Source organism: Cynoglossus semilaevis, chromosome 2 (assembly GCF_000523025.1).
Source record: "Cynoglossus semilaevis isolate Cse_v1.0 chromosome 2, Cse_v1.0, whole genome shotgun sequence".
Classification (NCBI taxonomy): Eukaryota; Metazoa; Chordata; class Actinopteri; order Pleuronectiformes; family Cynoglossidae; genus Cynoglossus; species Cynoglossus semilaevis.
This window is the reverse complement of record NC_024308.1, coordinates 14,157,932-14,169,375: the sequence shown is the minus strand read 5'-3', so window position 1 is coordinate 14,169,375 and position 11,444 is coordinate 14,157,932. Positions and strand designations below refer to the sequence as shown.

The following is an 11,444-nucleotide window of genomic DNA, read 5'->3' as shown; positions in this document are numbered from 1 at the left end:
GGGCTGCTTCCTCTTTCTGACCCACCTCCACTGAGGTCAAAAACAGAGAGGGCAAAGAAAAGACGGGATCATCAGTGGAAATTTATCATCTGGCTGGTTATGGCTAGAAAAAATGTAAGTTAACAGAAAGCAAACGGGCAAATAAAAAAAGTATGTATTTGATGTGTGCTTTGCTGCCACCTTCTGGCAAAATAAAAATCGAGCAGAAAGGAACGACGCTAATGTAGATCAATTGAAATGAACAAATAATCCATTCCCAATTATCTGTTTATTCTCACTTCACATTAATAACCTTACCCAAAATAATAATATATAACAAATAATAAACATTTATTAAACATTTGTTTATTTTTTCTCCTTTGCTTTAATTAAAAAAAAGAATGTACCTTTTAGCAGACTTCCTAATGATCTTCATTCTACTGCGTAGCTTGAATCCAGCAGGAGAGGAGGCAGAGGAGGTGGAAGAGGAGGCAGTTCCTCTCCCTCCCTTGTGACTTTTGTCTGCCGTCCAGTGGAAGGCAGACTTCCGTTGAGTCCCCGTTGCTCGTGCTGTTGCCCCTGCAGCTGTAATCTGCCCCGCAGCCTTCCATCGATAGCGACTGGACGGCGTAGAGATGCTTGTTCTTTTGATTTTTGCAGAAGAAGAGGTGGGCGTTCTTATTCTCTTGGTGACCTCGACCATTTCTGGAGTTCTCTGTAGAGTCAAGGTTTTGGGTGACAGTGGTTTCCTGGGGACCTTGGCTTTTGCGGAAACCCATTTGTACTTGGAGGCCTTGGGGTCCACAGTGACAGGGCTGAGTTTTCTGGGAAGCTTCTTGGCACTGGCTCGCTTAAACACTGTTGGTGAGCCTCCACTGGCAGCTGCAGTTTTTGTGGCTGGTGTTGGTGAAACCTTCACAGTTTTATTGGCTGGTGGAGAGATTACGCTACTTTTTTTAGATTCTTCGCCTCCCATATCCTGGCTCTTCACCCAAGTAAACTTTGACTTGGTTACTGAAGCTTGGCTGGGAATGGTGGAGGGTAACTTTGTTCCTTTTCCCAAAGTAGAGGACAATAACGTACTATTTGGTTCGGGAACTCCAGTAGTTGATGAAGCAGCTGCTTTAGTTCTATCCGTTTCTGGTTCTTTGCTGCAGCTGGGCGCTGAGATGCTGCTACTGGCAGGTGGGACAGGGGGGGCACTAGACTGGGCTGTGGGGGAGGAGGTAGAGGAGTGGTGTCCAACAGTGGATTGCGGGCCTTTGTTTCTGAGAGAGTGTGTTTTCCGCCAACATCCACGAGACTCATGACTATAAAGTCCTCCTCTGGAGGTGTATGGGTGAACCAGGGATCTGCTGTGACCTCTGTGACCTCTGGCTGACGGTGGTACATGCTGATGCCTCTGCTCAGTGGTAGACGGAACATCTCCATGGACACTCTTGTGTTTGTTGATGAGATCTGTTAATGATATGATTGTCAAACAATAAGTTTATATAAGGAGTATAAAATGCTAAACTTAAAATCAAGCTGTGATCACTGGTCTACAATTAACATTTGGAAGTGCATGTAGGAGACGTGGAAAAACTCATCTGTGACCCAGTATCTGGTAGTTCTACATTTAGTAGCCATGCAGTATCAGAAATACCTTGAAGAAGTTCTATTTGCCTGATGATCACATCTCTTTCCTCCATGTTTTGACTAAACATAGACTTGTTAATTAACTGAAAATGATTTACTCAGCTCAGCATACACTTGAGAACAAGAAAATTGCTGGCTTTTATCTAAAAGCTGAGGTTTTTCCAACAGGGAGTCAACACCCCTAGGGGACCATGGGAGTACTGCCGGGAGGTTTGCAACTAGGAGGCTTGCAATTATTTTAATTGCTTAGTACTTTAATGTAAAAATAACAAGGTGGCTTAAAACGTTACATTAGGCTTGGTTTAATATATACATATTTAATACAAATTATAAAATATATATTAATGTTACAACATATACAACAGGGGTTCCATCTTTGGACCAGATCGGACAGATAGGCAGATGACTCTTAACCTCTTGCTTGGACAATCATATGTCACGTGACTAGTATACAGGCAATAAGAAGTCTACCCACAATAGTGGCTTATTCCTGACATCTGACCTCCTCCTGAACATTTCAGACTTCAAAGCCAAAGTCACCCTCTGCACTTTATTAGTAATTAACTTTGATCTTTAACAACCTGTAACACAACTCTACTTCAGCCTGGGCAGATATGTTCACTCTATGATTTGTTTGTAATAATTAAAGTCAGGAGGTTTCTCTGTGTCTCTTCTTTTACGTATTATCTGACAGAAAAAACTGACTGTAGAAAAATACAATTTAGGAAAGTAGAAAAGACTTGTTCACATCATAGTCGATACCCTAATAAATCTGCTTACTGAGCACAAGGGCATTTGGATGTACTGCGCGAAAAATGACTGAGATTTGGCAGTTGGAGCAAAAACCACATCTGGGCAGGAACTCTGAGACAACCGTGAGGATGAACACCAACGTGACCCGACACAGCCAGGCAAGTTCTGAGGAAGACCCATTTGCTGAGTACATGTGGATGGAAAACGAGGAAGAATTTGACAGACAGGTGGAGGAGGAGCTATGGGAGGAGGAGTTTATGGAGCAATGTTTTCTGGAGATGTTGGAGGAGGAAGAGTGGGAGTGGTTTATTCCATCCAGAGACCTCGTCCCTCATAATGTCAATCAGCTCGAGGAGCAGGTCAGTTTGCTTGACCTCAACATTGATGTCCAGTTAAACACAGACTTCGACAACGCGATTACTAGCAACCTCAACCCCAACGCTAGGGAGTTCACACCTGGAAAGTGCGAACATACCCTGTGATCGGCCACACACTCAACTTTCTACTTCCTGGACTGTGATTTCAATCAAGACTCAACAAGTCTCTGCTGGTCTCTGTTGGTCTTTAGATCAGCCACCTGTCATGTGTTCTGTTTGTGCTTTTAAGTTTTGTTTATGCATAAAAAGTTTAAAATATATATATATATAATGGCTTGAAAATGTTTCAGTTTTCAGAAGAAGAGTTTACACTGCTACCATTTGGCAGTGGCTATCCATGTGCATTCCCAGATGATAAGAACTAATATTAACAGTGATGCGAGAATTGTATGCAAGACGTCTGTTTCTTAGCAAAGGTACAAAGAGCCTTTTTGTGCAATACACAGTCTTCATAAAACATGAAAACGTGTCTGCAAATTATTATCAAAGTAAAACCACAGACTAATGTTTTAGATAGAAGAAAAAGTATTTCTATAGTGACTTGAGTAAAACATGTCAAGGCTTCCACACAATATATATATATATATATATATATATATATATATATATGAGGTCATCAAAATATGTCAAACTGTCAACAACTGGGTCACAAGAGAATGACTAGGCCTATACAGTTTACACAGTTGGATCTGATCTGACCTGCATGAACATGTCCTTGTTTGAATCCAATAGAACCATTGCTGACTGAACTTGAGACCAGTGACTATGCTCTTCTGGCGGTGATTTACACTAGTTAGTTTTGACAAAAATAAAAAGCTTAACAACGTATATAACGTTGCAAGACGTATAAACAACTGACTAGATTTCATTTGTTAATAATTCTGACCTTGGTTTAACTTGATTTCTTTGCAGTCTGAAGTAAAGCAACAAGAAAATACTGCGTTTCGGTAACACAGAGAACACTGACTAATGCAACACTCAGCAAGTGGTTCTTTGCACCTTGAATATATTTTTTTTGGATTCGGCTTCATTACAATAAGACCTGTAGCATTCAATACAGCGTACACTATAAACCAAACGGCAGTTACGTGTTTTATTTATAGACACCAGAGTAGTTCAAATTCGTGGTTTAACGGACAATCTGACGATTCCCTTTAAATCGAAGCTAATGTTTTTAAACTAGCCTGACTCTATCTGTAAAAACCCCTCCGTCTCATGCAAATGTTAATACAGTACGCGCAAAGATGTAACTACCTTGAAGAAGTTCAATTTGCCTCTTCAGCGCTTCACGCTCCTCCATGTTTACGACTAAATCTGTACGTCAACAAACTGCGACTGTTTAAACTAGTCTGATGACGCTGTAGATATTGCCCAATCAGAGAGGACGTTAAGAGTGGTCACTTTTGTTTCCATGCAGTGTCTTGCAGGTTCACAACTAGCGATTTCCTTTTGTATTGTTTTTTTAAATAAGGTTTACCTATTCGTAAAATTTTGAAATTTTGCTCTACAAGAGAGCTTTGTGTATCATTTATTATTGTATTCATCAGAATAAAGGGAGAGACACAATTTCCTGCATGTAAATGCGCAACAGTTGTTTAATTGTACATATGCTATATACTTTTTTTTTCAACTAACATAGCATAATGACAATAAATAAGAATTTAAAGTTTTTTATACGGTAATATACGGCAACTGCGGCTGCCTTTCAGACCTGACTGAGAATACAATTTCCCACGACATTGAGCACGGCGTTCTGAAGGCTGTCAGATGAATTGGACGCATTTCAGACTTGGACTTCACTTTCAACAAACACAAACTCTGTGTTGTCCTGGTGTGTAGACCTTTAATCACTACTCATATTCGTTTTTAGAGCACAGTCGTCGAGCTGAGCGATGCTCCGCTCAAAGAGAAAATTGAATGAGTAAGGAAGTGAAAGTGAAAGACGTTGAGGCCTCGAGACTAGACGTGTAATCTAAATTCGGAGTTGCTCGACATTCGAAGGTAACTCAAACTAGCTTAATATGTCTTACAAATAAGAGAGAGAAATCATTTAATATACAACGTAGCTAAAATCGCTCTTCACTTTCATTTTTAATGTTTGTTTACCATTGACTGCAGTTCGTAGTTTTATATGAACGACTTTCATTTCTCAGGTTTAGTATCCTGTATATATACAGTATTGTTTACCCTATAGGAACCAAAGTAAAGTGTCAATGAGACAGAACACTAGTTCAAGGACTTCTTAAAAAAAAAAAAAAAAGAGCAACTGTAAATTCAAGGGAAGGAAAAAAAGATTTCTTAAACCAAATCGTATTCTGTAGGTTGGTCAATATTAATCAAATAACTATAACCAACAGTTACCTACCAATGATGATTGATTGTACAAAATGTATTTTCTTACCCTATTTAAATGAATACTGACTTGATTATGAGGTCCAAAGTGGACGAATGCCACATTTAGATATAAAATAAATATATACAGTACTTAAATCTAAATCATTGATTGACTGCAGGTTAGGTGTCAATTCAAAGTGTTTATGTCAAAAAGATTTCTCTAAAGAAATCACAAATGTGTGTTTTCTCTTTCAGGTTTAATAGGCCAGCCTGGTTTCAAAATCATGACTTCAGCAGAGAACATATACTTCATACTAACTGAAAAACCAAAATTTCCTGGACACATTGATGCAGGTCATTTATGCTACTGCAGAAAAACAGTGTACAAGAAGAGAGGTGACGCCTCAAAACTGTCAGTTATCCCCGTCGACTCATTTGCACAGTTAGATTTTTCAATAGAATTCACATGCCTGAGCAAACTCAGTGTGGAACGTGCCGAGCTACTGTGTGCTCTGCAGAATGATGAAGAACGACTGAAATGGTTCCGAGAGGAAGTTGCTCTCCAAACAGCTCTTGAACTCACTGTGGGCACTTCAGTTGTTGTACAGAAAGGAGCAGAGGAGCTTCTGGGTGTAATTCGTTACATTGGAAAAAATAAAAAAAAAAAATTGAATTTTCCCATATTGGGAAGGTTCTTTGGCATTGAACTACTGGTGAGTGTTCGATAAAAGGAACAATACCGGTATATTTTCTCTCTTTTTCTTTTTCTACATTTAATTTATATTAAATATGATTTATGGTCATTTGCAGTGCTATTGTTAATGATAGTAAAATGAATAAAACAAGTGAAACAATAATAATATTTTTATTTAAATGTTTTTAGTTTCTTTAAATTCTGAATGATTTCATAACTAAAAAACATATAAAAGATCGTTTTTTTGTGCAGGTTGTTTTTCTGAAGGGACCTTGAATTGCTGTTTATGTGGTAGTACTACTGTCAACCAGCAGGGTTTGGCATTGTTTACAATAACAAAACAAAAAAAGTGATTGGCAGTGATGCCTCAGATGTCCTAGGACACCGCTCTTTTCACCGTAATACACTTGTTTACCCCTAGGATATTGTATAACTAAAGGCTTGTCTCGATTTACAGGACCAAGATAAAGGAAAGGGTGACAACGATGGGACTTACCTGGGTGAAACCTTCTTCACCTGTGAAAAATACTGTGGTCTCTTTGTGCCATTCACTAAAGTTAAATCTTTAGAATATCCTCCACCCACACCATCAGTCAGACCTCGATCTCCACAGCAACAACCAATGGAGCTACATTCAGGGGACAGAGTCACTTACTTTATTGGTGGTGAAGCGGGTGGTGGAATGGTGCTGAAAGTGCAGAAACATTCGGTTCTAATCTCCACAGTCAGTCATGTTCCCTGTTCCATGTTGTTTTGTACATGCTGTACAATGCTGACAGAGTGCAATGCATTTACATGTCTATCTGTTCTCGTTTCAGGATACAGATAAAAATGGAAAAACAGATCCTGTAGTGGAAGTTCCACTTCAGCATGTGTCGAAGCGAGAGGTGTCTGCAGGTTTGAACAGCTCTTCATGTAACCACATTTATAGTTGGATGTGTGATGATTCTGATTCTACATATTCTACATTTTAGAACCAGAGGTGATGGATATGGACATACCACAGGCAGGAGCAGACTCTGCAGAATCATACATGGGTCTGGGTGTGAATTCTATGGTAGAGGTGACGTTGCATGGCAATACCTATGGAATTATTCGATGGATGGGCACTTTGGGTGATAAACAGGACGTCATGGTGGGACTGGAACTGGTAAAGTTTATCCAACCCTCTTTCTAAGTTCATATAAACCCCATTTAATATAAACAAATCAACAGAAAAGTGACTTGGTGAGGTTTAAATCGTAATCTGTCTTCTGTGAAGCCAATACTAGTATTGGTCCATCCCTAAACCAAACCCATTCACATCAGTACTAAGTACTTTGTGAACACATAACTCTTTTCATTCATCTTCTCTCTCTGCAGGAGGAAGACAAGGGAACAAGTGATGGCACCTTCAGGAAGAAACGGTTCTTCATGTGTCCACCTAAGAGGGCTCTGTTTGTGAAGCTGAGTTCCTGCCGTCCTGACTCCAGATTTCAGAGTCCATCAGTCAATCACTGTAACAAGGTCAAAGTGGAAGACGAAGGTAAGGCCAAGATTCATCGCCTCACTTCACTTCTGTCTGCACATCTCAAAATACAGCTTTTTGCTTTTCTATTAGCATTTTTGCTGTTATTGCATGAGATCACTATCATGTTGAAAAATAGGCATCTGCTAAAATATCAGTAGTACCATATATCGCGATATTCACATTACTGATTATTTATTATTATTACTGGCGGCAAATATCGATAATTTAGAGAAACAGTAGAGATGCACTCGTTCTAATCAGATTCTCTCACAAAAACCTGCTGCAGTTTTTGAAGCCTCCACACGATGGCGCCAGAGACCACTGCGCGAGGGAAGTAGCGTGTGCAGAAATCAAAACACTCCAGATTAAGCTAGCCAGCATTTGACTTCTGGCTTTACGTGCGGGGACCCTATTATACTATGGCACCACAAACTTAATACCCCGTGGTACTGTGGCAGGAGGTCGCATGAGTGGCATTCATGTAAAATTAATTGACAATATTTGGTAATTTCATGAAATAGATTCTGTGCAGTCACTGAATCCTGAATGTCTTCAGTAACACAGATATCGTGATGAAACGTGGATGAAATTATTTGCAATAATTCAATTATCGCAGAAACTCAGTATTGTGATATTATCGTTATTGTGGGCAAAATAAAGTGACAGTATCTTATCATGAGGAACCTGGCAATACAGAGCCCTGTCAAAATATGTGTCCAGGCAAAATGTGTTATGAGTGTGAGGGCATTATTCAATTATTCAATCTCTGCAGTTCCTAGATGGTCTAACAGCAGGGGACAGCACTTCATCACCACCACAAATTCAGTGAAGTGTCTTTACTTCATGCATGATATCAAACAATGTGCATATATCTGGTTGTTTGTATTCTAATTAGAACCAGAGATCGATCACCGTACAGGCAGACCAGAGACCGTTCCTCCAGTCAGCACGGAGAAGGTGGACAGTGTTCTGATTGGAAAAATGAAGGGAATACAAGGCCACCACAACTCCTGCTACATGGATGCTGCCCTCTTTAGGTCGGCATAATGACATTTTTAAAATTTCTAATGATTCAGTGTAATTCTGCACACAGTCAAGATTGTGTCGTGAGATGTTTACATTTATTTGGACAAATTGTTGTTTTAATAATGAAAATAAAAATTTAGAAAACAATAAATATGCTCTGTGTTTTGGCAGGAAGTCATTTGGTTTTTAAACTTATGCTCTTTTCAATAGTTTGTTTTCCTGTTCGTCTGTGTTGGACTCCATGTTGTACAAGTCAACATCACCGCAGGACACTTTCATCCAGAAAATACTGCTCTGTGACATTGTCAACCCTCTGCGCAGGTGCATTTTTTCAAACAACACCTTCACCTGCTAAAAATTGCCATAAGTGAAAATATAATTTATTTAATTCAACAACCCTTAAGTCCTTGTAGCTGTAGACATATTTTATGGGTTTGTTTGCCTTTTTTTTGCAGCAAGGGCTTTGTAGAAAGTCGGCACGTCATGCGGCTCCGGCAGCAGCTGCAGAAACACGGCTACAGTCATTCCTTCACCACTGATGAGAAAGGTTGGTGTCGCCCTACAGTGAGTGAAGAACACTTTTTGTTTAGTGTTTTTGCTTAAAAGCAGTGTTTGGTTCTTTCAGATCCAGAGGAGTTCCTCATCGTTATCATGCACCAAATTCTTGCTCTGGACCCTCTCCTCAAACTGTACGCTTACAATATCTACGGTGAATTCAAAGTATAGTCAAACTTGTGTAACCAAGTCTAATGACTTGTTCGCTGTGTCTTCTTCCATTCAGCTCAGCCCGGGGTAAAGTCGTTGAGAGCTACTGCTATCAAGTCTTCCTGGATCAGAAACACAGTCTGGTGCTGCCGACAGTGCAGCAGCTGCTGGAACATTCTCTCCACAGTGAAGGACTCACGATGGCAGAGGTGAACGCTACTGGACTTATGTTTAATTGGTGTTGTGGTTCACAAAAATATTTTGTTGTTCAGACTTGTAAGTATGTCTCATCCTTCTTTCTTTTTTTTTGACGTATAAAGACCACATAATTTACCGGTAGAGGGCAGTGTTGCGTAGTTCTCACAGCTACATTTGCCCCAGGGGTGAGCTGATGTCCATGCAGTGTGGCTCATCGAATCTGCTCTTCTCATGACTGTATCACCACAGGTGCCGTCCTGCCTCATCCTCCAGATGCCTCGCTTTGGGAAGAAATTCAAAATGTTTGACAAAATCATTCCGTCTCTGGAGCTGGACGTCACTGACCTGGCAGAGGGTAAACAAACTAACAAACACACACAGGTTAACATGCACGGTGAAAATGGAGGATGTGAAGGCTAACACACACTGATGTGTGTGTGTGTGTGTTCTAGGTCCACAGCAGTGTATATTTTGTGGAGACTTGGCTACCTTCCGATGTCAAGGCTGTTTTCAAGATCCTGCTTTCAATCAATGTGGATTTAAAGTATTTTGCCAGACATGCTCAGATAAGGTTTGTGTTGTGATGTGTTGACTCCATTCATTGCACATATTATGTTGGTAGCTGAATGCAGGTCTTATGCTGTTGTTGAAACCAGACGGTTTGTGTTTGGAAATGTGGTGATGAGTCTGAAAACCCTGTTTGTGTGTCCAAGTTGAATTTGTCGGTGTGTTTAAGCTCCAAAGTTCTGATGTTCTTCTCAGGTTCACTCTCATCCTCAGCGAAGGTCCCATCAACCTGTGGCCCTGGACATCCCCAAAGATTTCCTGCCTCACGTGTTCACTCACACTCCGACCAGAGACAAACTGGAGCTGTTCGCCGTCCTCTGCATCGAGACGAGCCACTACGTGTCCTTCATCAAATACGGACCAAACACTGAGGACTGGATCTTCTTTGACAGCATGGCCGACAGAGAAGGTAGGTTTTGAGAATAATAAAAACATGAAAACACATGACTTGTTTTTAAATACTTTTTCGTACTTGTTTTTTTTTTGTGTGTGCCTGTTCAGGAGGAAGTGACGGCTTCAACATCCCTATGGTGCAGCCCTGTCCTGAGGTCGGCATGTATCTGGAAATGCCACCTGGTGAATTGGCCAAACAGGTGCCTCGAGACATGAAGGGCGTGGCCAAGCGTCTCTTCTGTGACGCCTACATGTACCTGTACCAGAGCCCCAGGATGTGCCTATACCGCTGAGGGGGGGCATTAGAAAACCCTTCACTTTGCTGATAATTGCACTTGTTGATAAAAAATGTTTTCCTGTTTGACTTTTTCTTTTGTATAATGGGTAAAATGATAATTTAAGTGATTTATATCCTGATAAATGTCCAGATTTGGCTAAACTAGTTTTTTATTTAAGAATTATGATCTTTTTATTCTTGTAACCTGGTGTGAGGAAAATGTAAAAAAAACACGTGCTCTAAATTGTGAACCAAAAAACTGACAATCACAGCTTTGGATGAATGTGTGTGATGGAAATATCACTGGCAAACGTGTTGTTTTTGACAAAGATGAAAAAAGAAAAATCTAATGGTTTACAGGACATGGATGTGGTTTTGCGTAGTGATACATTTCTCCAAAACCTTATCATTTCTTGAAAAAAAAGTTTCTGATTTAAAAAGTTTTCTGTTTATTTTAAGCTTGAGTTAAATCATCTCCAGATTTTATCTCAGGAAATTGAATGTCAGTTTGTTGCTTTATTACCTCCATCACTGCCCTGTTTGAGATAAATGTGCAGTACAGCGGAGAATTTCATAAAATTAAAATTCCATTTGAAATGTACCTTAGTGGCGTAGCGCGCTTGGTATGGGATCTTTAATAGTTCTGATTCTGACATTCTGTAGCATACAGACCATTGAAATATATATTTAAGACACCTGAGCTTATTAACTGAAAAAGTACCTTCTTTTCATTTCTGTAAAAAAAACAGGCTTGCTTTGGTTCAGTGGGTACCTGAGGTGATCTTCCAAACAATAGGTCTAGGATTTAATTCCAGGTTGCATAATCTGTTCTTAGGCAAAGATTATTCTTAGTCATACTGTATATTCTTTAAGTGCTATAAATGATGTTCCCAAACCTGGATTTTTGGGTGAAAATTTGTGTTAAAATATCAAGTTTTCAGACCTATTTTGGTAGATTACATAATATTACCCGTATGCATTTCTTTAAAATGA

General features: G+C 39.8%; 2 protein-coding genes and 1 pseudogene across 4 annotated transcripts in view; 2 read left to right on the top strand and 1 right to left on the bottom strand.

Annotated features, from left to right (window-relative positions):
- Nucleotides 1-4,101, bottom strand: part of zc3h3 (zinc finger CCCH-type containing 3) — a 50,166-nt gene extending 46,065 nt beyond the window's left edge. The window contains exons 1-3 of one of the 2 annotated variants that reach the window (XM_008338537.3): nucleotides 4,002-4,101; nucleotides 387-1,437; nucleotides 12-30 (exon numbers count right to left, since the gene is read on the bottom strand). In XM_008338537.3, the coding sequence (XP_008336759.1) occupies nucleotides 12-30; nucleotides 387-1,437; nucleotides 4,002-4,047 (1,116 nt within the window). In that variant the 5' untranslated portion in view covers nucleotides 4,048-4,101. Of the gene's footprint in view, nucleotides 1-11; nucleotides 31-386; nucleotides 1,438-1,624; nucleotides 1,761-4,001 lie in introns of those variants that run through there. The other variant, XM_008338535.3, reaches the window with a different exon arrangement.
- LOC103399895 (polyadenylate-binding protein-interacting protein 2 pseudogene) lies at nucleotides 2,252-2,950 on the top strand (annotated as a pseudogene).
- A 297-nt stretch (nucleotides 4,102-4,398) lies between the features above and the next one.
- Nucleotides 4,399-11,350, top strand: cyldl (cylindromatosis (turban tumor syndrome), like). Of its 2 annotated transcripts, none has more exons than XM_008338533.3 (15): nucleotides 4,399-4,578; nucleotides 5,337-5,794; nucleotides 6,233-6,499; nucleotides 6,594-6,672; nucleotides 6,750-6,925; nucleotides 7,138-7,300; nucleotides 8,181-8,322; nucleotides 8,522-8,632; nucleotides 8,767-8,858; nucleotides 8,937-9,000; nucleotides 9,093-9,225; nucleotides 9,464-9,569; nucleotides 9,667-9,785; nucleotides 9,977-10,190; nucleotides 10,283-11,350. In XM_008338533.3, exons 1-15 carry the CDS (start codon nucleotides 4,515-4,517, stop codon nucleotides 10,465-10,467), a joined length of 2,373 nt encoding a protein of 790 aa, XP_008336755.1. In that variant the 5' UTR covers nucleotides 4,399-4,514; the 3' UTR covers nucleotides 10,468-11,350. The 2 variants fall into 2 exon arrangements, with proteins under 2 accessions (XP_008336755.1, XP_008336756.1); XM_008338534.3 differs by having other exon boundaries at nucleotides 4,469-4,748.
- Nucleotides 11,351-11,444: the final 94 nt, after the last annotated feature.